Source organism: Zophobas morio, unplaced genomic scaffold (genome assembly GCF_036711695.1).
Source record: "Zophobas morio isolate AGI-343-1 ecotype UQ-CSIRO unplaced genomic scaffold, CSIRO_AGI_Zmor_V1 ptg000028l, whole genome shotgun sequence".
Classification (NCBI taxonomy): Eukaryota; Metazoa; Arthropoda; class Insecta; order Coleoptera; family Tenebrionidae; genus Zophobas; species Zophobas morio.
In genome coordinates, this window is record NW_026972133.1 from 2,381,419 (window position 1) to 2,388,161 (window position 6,743).

General features: G+C 29.8%; 1 protein-coding gene across 1 annotated transcript; it reads right to left on the reverse strand.

Annotated features, from left to right (window-relative positions):
* Positions 1 to 5,279: 5,279 nt before the first annotated feature.
* On the reverse strand, positions 5,280 to 6,739 carry Rpl8 (Ribosomal protein L8). The gene is made up of 4 exons (XM_064066701.1): positions 6,652 to 6,739; positions 6,178 to 6,483; positions 5,817 to 6,020; positions 5,280 to 5,652 (listed from the first exon to the last, which is right to left on the reverse strand). The coding sequence occupies exons 2-4, from the start codon at positions 6,470 to 6,472 to the stop codon at positions 5,378 to 5,380; spliced, it is 774 nt and encodes a 257-aa protein (XP_063922771.1). The 5' UTR covers positions 6,473 to 6,483; positions 6,652 to 6,739; the 3' UTR covers positions 5,280 to 5,377.
* Positions 6,740 to 6,743: the final 4 nt, after the last annotated feature.

Below are 6,743 nucleotides of genomic sequence, written 5' to 3' on the forward strand. Positions count from 1 at the left end.
TACATATTTCTTTTTTTATATTTTTCACTTTTTCGAATTTTATTTTTAATCTTTCGATTTTTCAAATTTTTGTTTCTTTAGATTTTCATGTTTGATTTTCACTTTTGAGATTTTTCAAGTTTTCATTATATACTTTTTCGTTTTTTTATTTTTGATTTTTCAATTTTACAGTTTCTTGACTTCTATATTTTTCAATTTTTCGTTTCCTCAATTTTTCATGTTCCCGATTTTTATTTTTCAATGTGGCGAATTTTTAATTTTTATTTTCCCGATTTATATCACAATTGTCCGTTTTTTCATTTCCTTTATTTTCTGTGTTTTTTTTTCGATTTTACAATTTTTCATTTGTTCAATTTTTGAAATTTTCAGGCTTTGAATTTTCAGTTCGTCAATTTTTCAATTTTTAAATTTTTCACTTTGCAGTTTTTGGATTTCCAGTCTTCCGATTTCCCAGTTACTTTAATTTTCAATATTTCTATTTCATAAGACATATTTCTTTTTTTTTTTTCACTTTTTCGATTCTTAAAATTTTTCAAGTTTTCATTTTGTAATTTTTCGTTTTTTATTTTTGATTTTTCAATTTTACAATTTCTCGACTGCCAAAATTTTCAATTTTTCGGTTTGCATCAGTTTTTCAATTTGGCAATTTTTCAATATTACGGTTTTTCATTTTTCGATTTTTCAGTTTCTCAATTTTTAATTTTTCCCTTTTCCAATTTTTTGTTTCCGATTTTTATTTTTCATTTTCCCGATTTATTAATTTTCACTTTTTCGATTTTATATCACAATTTTTCGTTTTTTCATTTTCTTTATTTTTTGTTGTTTCTTTCGATTTTTCTTCAAATTTTCAAGTTTGATTTTCACTTTTTACATTTTTCAAGTTTTTATTATACTTATACTTTTTCGTTTTTTTATTTTTGATTTTACAATTTTACAGTTTGTTGACTTCCAAATTTTCCAATTTTTCAATATTACAATTTCTCATTTTTCCATTTTTCACATTCTCGATTTTTAATTTTTCCCTTTTTCAATTTTTCGTCCACTCAATTTTTCAACTCCCCGATTTTTATTTTGCATTTTCCTGATTTTTGATTTTTCATTTTCTCGATTTTATATCACAATTTTTTGTTTTTTCATTTTATTAATTTTTGTTGTTTCTTTCGATTTTCCAATTTTTCGTTTATTCAATTTTTCAAATTTTCAGGCCAATCGATTCCAATTCGTCGATTTTCCAATTTTAAAATTTTTCAGTTTCCAGTTTTTGGGTTTCCACCCCTTTGTTACTTTTTTGGATTTTCAATTTTTCGTTAAACTTTAGATTTTTCAACTTTTCGATGTTTTAATTTTTCTTTTTTAAAATTTTTAAATTTTTTTTATTTCTCGATTAATCGAATTCAGATGTTTGGATGTTTTGATTGTTCAATTTCTCAATTTTTTTCTATTTCTCGATGTTTCGATTTTTCAGTTATCCGATTTTTTAAGGTTTCTATTTTTCGACTTCACTTTTTTGATTTTTCGATTTTTCAGTTTTCAGATATTTCAGTTTTGGGATTTTTCAATATTTCTGTTCTTCGACTTTTCCATTTTTGACTTCTGGATTTTTCGATATGTCGACTTTTTACTTTTTCGATTTTTAAATTTTAGATTCCCAATTTTTCGATACTTAAAATTTTAGATTTTTCGATTTCTCGATCTTTCATTTCAGTTCTTCGATATTTCCGTTTTTCATGTTTTTCAGTTTTTCAAATTTGTCATTTATAAACTGTCAATTTTTCGATTTTACAATTAATCGATGTTTTCATTTTCCCATTTCTTGACTTTCGAGGGTTTCGATATTCCTGTTCTTCAATTCTTTAATTTTTCGATTTTTCATTTTTTAGTTTTTTTAAGGTTTCGGTTTTTCTACTTCATTTTTTGGATTTTTCGGTTGCTCAGTGTTTCCACTTTTTAGGTTCTCAGTTGGATATTTCAGATATTTCAGTTTTCGGTTTTTTCAGGTTTTCCATTTTTCAGTTTCTCTTTCATTTTTCAGTTTTTCGATATTTCAGTTTTGGGGTTTTTCAATATTGCGATTCTTCGACTTTTCGATTTTTGACTCCTGGATTTTTCGATGTGTCGATTATTTTACTCTTTCGATTTTTTAATTTTAGATTTCTTAATTTTAGATTTCTTAATTTTTAAAATTTTAGATTTTTCAATTTTTCAGTTCAGTTCTTCCATATTTGAATTTTTCCAATTCTCGAATTTTTTAAAGGTTTCGATTTCTTAATTTTTTGATTTTTTGACTTCCCGGTTTTGGATTTTATGTTTTTCAATTGTCATTTTGTCAAATTTTCGCTTTTTTAATTTTTCAAATTTGACTTTTATAAATTCTGAATTTTTTGATTTTTCAATTACTCGATGTTTTGATTTTTTCATTTCATGACCTTCGAGTGTTTTGATTTTCTTGTTCTTCAATTCTTTAATTTTTGAGTTTTCAGGTTTTTGATTTTTCAATTTTTCGATTTTTTAACGTTTCTATTTTTCGACTTCAATTTTTTGATTTTTCGATTTTTAAGTTTTAGGATTTTTCAATATTCCAATTCTTCGGCTTTTCTATTTTTGACTTCTGGATTTTTTTATGTGTCTACCTTTTTACTTTTTCGATTTTTCAATTTTTGGCTTTTTAAATTTTAGATTTTTTAATCTCTTGATATTTTAATTTTTCAATATTTCTTAATCTTTCGATTTTTCGACTTCCTGGTTTTAGATGTTCTGTTTTTCAATTTTTCGATTTGTTAATTTTTCAATCCCGATTCATCGTGATTTTATTGTTCAGGTTTTCGATTTATCAGTTTTTCAATTTTTTATTTTGGACTATCTCGGTTTCCAGTTTTTCTAGTTTTCCATTTTTTCGTTTTTTGATTTTTCCGCTTTTCCAATTTTTCAACTTTTAACTTTTTGTTGGTCGATTTCTCTATTTTTCGATTTTTCGACTTCATCACTTTTCGATTTCTCGTTCTTTTGATCTTTCAATCTTTCAATTTTTAAATTTTTCGAATTTTTAAGTTTTTCGATTTCTCGATTTATCGAGATTTGGATTTTTCGATATTTTGATTGTCAATTTCTCAATTTATAAATTGTGCAATTTTTAACTTTTCTATTTTTGCCTATTTCGGTTTCTCAATTGTTCGACTTATCGACTCCACGATTTCTTGATCTTTTGATTTTTCGATTTCTCGGTTTTTCGATTTTTCAGTTATCCGATTTTTTAAATTTGGGAGTTTCGATTTCTCGATTCTTTAGATTCTCAGTTTTTGGATATTTCAGTTTTGGGATTTCTCAGTTTTTCGATTCGTCAGTTTTTCTTTCATTTTTCAGTTTTGGAATTTTTCAATATTTCAGTTCTTCGACTTTTCCATTTTTGACATTTTTCTTAATTTTTTGGTATTTTAATTTTTCGATATTTAAAATTTTAGATTTTTCATTTCAGTTCTTCGATATTTCAGTTTTTCAAGTTTTCGAATTTTTCAAATGTTTTGATTTCTTAAACAATCGATTTTTCGACTTCCCGGTTTTAGATTTTCTGTTTTTCAATTGTCGTTTTTTCAAATTTTCGATTTTTCAATTTTTCAAATTTGACACTTATAAACTGTCAATTTTTCGATTTTTCAATTAATCGATGTTTTGATTTTTCCATTTCTTGACTTTCAAGGGTTTCGATATTCCTGTTCCTCAATTCTTTAATTTTTGGATTTTTCAGGTTTTTGATTATTCATTTTTTAGTTTTTTTTAAGGTTTCGATTTTTCGACTTCACTGTTTGGATTTTTCGATTGCTCAATTTTTTGACTTTTTAGGTTCTCAGTTTTTGGATATTTCAATTTTCGATTTTTTCAGTCTTTCTTTCATTTTTTAGATTTTCTAATTTCAGTTTTGGAATTTTTCAATAGTTCGATTCTTCGACTTTTCGATTTTTCGCTTCTGGAGTTTTCGATGTGTCGATTTTCCGGTTTTAGATTTTCAGTTGTCGTTTTAAATTTTTCGATTTTTCAATGTTTTGATTTCCCGATTTAGTTTCCCATTTTTAGTTTTTCTTTCTTCTTTCAGTTTTGGAATTTTTCAATACATATTTCGATTCTTCGAATTTTCGATTTTTGTTTTCTGGATTTTTCGATTTGTCGATTTTTTTACTTTTTCTATTTTTCAATTTTTCGAATTTTTCAAATGTTTCGATTCCTTAATCTTTTGATTTTTCGACTTTCCGGTTTTAGATTTTTTGTTTTTAAATTACCATTTTGTCAAATTTTCGATTTTTTAATTTTTCAAATTTGACTTTTATATACTCTCAAATTTTCGATTTTTCAATCAATCCATGTTTTGATTTTCGGATTTCTTGACCTTCGAGTGTTTCGATTTTCCTGTTCTTCAATTCTTTAATTTTTTGATTTTTTAATTTTTCGACTCCACTTTTTTGATTTTTGAATATTTCAATTCTTCGGCTTTTCTATTTTTGTTTTCTGGTTTTTTGGATGTGTCTACTTTATTACTTTTTCGATTTTTCAATTTTTGGATTTTTAAATTTTAGATTTTTCAATCTTTCGGTTTCTCAGTTTTTCCAGTTTTCCATTTTTTGGTTTTTTGATTTTTCCGCTTTTCCAATTTTTCAACTTTTAACCTTTTGTTTGTCGATTTCTCTATATTTCGACTTCATCACATTTCGATTTCTCGTTCTTTTGATCTTTCAGTCTCTCAATTTTTCAAATTTTTAAGTTTTTTGATTTCTCGATTTATCGAGATTTGGATTTTTCGATATTTTGATTGCCAATTTCTCAATTTATGAATTGTTCCATCGATTTTTCGACTCCACGATTTCTTGATCTTTTGATTTTTCAATTTTCCAGTCTTTCGATTATTCAGTTTTCCGATTTTTAAATTTGGGGGTTTCGATTTTTCGTTATTCGGTTTTTAAATTGTACATTTTCTCAATGTTTCGGTTTTTCTATTATTAGATTTAAAAACGTTTAAAAATTCATACAAAATAGAACACAGTGTTTCCAAAACATTTTCCCGAAAACAATCCATTGTTTTTTTATTGGCATCGACTATTTAAATTTGACGCTCGAGGACTCCAATGTCAATAAGAGTGGTTTTGCAATATGTCGCATCTATATTAATCTATGGTATCAATATCTAGTTGATTTTTACAAATCTCAAAAAACCCCTACGTCTACTTGCAATAAAGACACAATTGGCGTGAAACTTCAACTTATTACCAACACAAGCAAAAAAAAACACCAAATAAAGTAAAAAATTTTCACCATCCTTATATTTCACCAATACACGCAAATACATGAAAATTTTACATGAAATACAAAGCGGGCGCTCGAGTCTAACAATCTAATCGTCCTTCTTAGACTCAACCTTGCCACCCCGAATAAGACCCGTCCTGCGAGCGGCGATAAGACCGACTTTGCGACCAGCGGATGTTCCTCTCTTGACAGTCGAAGCTTTACCGATGTGTTGATGGTTACCACCACCGTGAGGATGCTCAACCGGGTTCATGGCGACACCACGCACCTTCGGCCAGCAGTTGCGCTTAACCTTGTATTTGTGGTAGGCGCGGCCTGCCTTCAAGATGGGTTTGTCGATACGGCCACCACCGGCAACAATTCCTACGACAAAACAATCGTATCAAAAAAAATCATCACGAAAAACATAATAAAACGGGCAAAAGTCATCAGAAAGAGCCTCTATGTGATAATCACAGCTGTCAGAAACAGATAGAAATCATCATAGTTTAGTAATTTTGGAAAAAAAGCGGGCTGGGGTTACTCACCAACCATGGCCCTGTTGTTCGAAGGAACAACCTTCTTGGCTCCTGAGGGCAACTTAACCCTGGTTTTTTTCGTGTCGTGGTTGTGGGCGATAACGGTGGCGTAGTTCCCAGAGGCACGCGCCAAACGGCCACGATCTCCAGTTTTTTCCTCTAGGTTGCACACAATGGTACCTTCAGGCATGGCCCCAATTGGCAACACGTTACCTGAAAACTCACCATTAAAACAATCCCCACTAACATTTGATTCCGTTCTAATTAAAACAGTCAGAAAGAGCCTCTAGTACGCATCACGGTAGCAATCAGCTAAACCCTTTATGATCATCAGGTCTGCAATGAGTGTCTTAGTGAACAACCAACATACCGATTTGGAGGTTAGCTTTCTTTCCACAGTACACAAACTGTCCGGTGTACATGCCTTCCGGTGCAATGAACAGCTCTTTGCGGGTTTGGAACTTGTAGGGGTCTCTGAAGTGGACGAGGGCTAGAGGGGCGCCACGACCGGGGTCGTGCACGATGTCTTTAACGACACCTTTAATGTAGCCATGGCGTTCTGAAAAATCCAACGAACGCAACTTGGGGGCCCCCTTTCTCCGGTTGGTGTGGGATTTGAAGACTGATCCCGCACCTTTACGCTGTGCTCGGATTACACGTCCCATCACGAACTAGACTGAAAAATAGACATGTTAAAACCTGACATAACCTATCCAATTTCCAAAATATGGCGAGAAAAACACCCACTGCTATTTAAAAAACACCAAAATTGAGTTTTTATTTGAAGATGATTCGGTTTATGAGTGATTTTCCCGGATTTTTGTAAATTTTGGTATAGACGTACCGTGTTTTGCTGCTATCAAAAGAAAAGGATGCCGCTGGGGATTTTCGTTCGACGTATTGAGAAACGTCAACTGTCAATCGCAACAAAGTCCC

Bases quoted from the DNA above. Each gene is read 5' to 3' on its own strand.
- Rpl8 (XM_064066701.1), bottom strand. From the start codon at position 6,472: ATGGGACGTGTAATCCGAGCACAGCGTAAAGGTGCGGGATCAGTCTTC. The intron at 6,021-6,177 runs GTATGTTGGTTG...GTGAGTTTTCAG, and splicing joins GAAAGCTAACCTCCAAATCG to GTAACGTGTTGCCAATTGGG. The intron at 5,653-5,816 runs GTGAGTAACCCC...GTTTTGTCGTAG, and splicing joins GAACAACAGGGCCATGGTTG to GAATTGTTGCCGGTGGTGGC.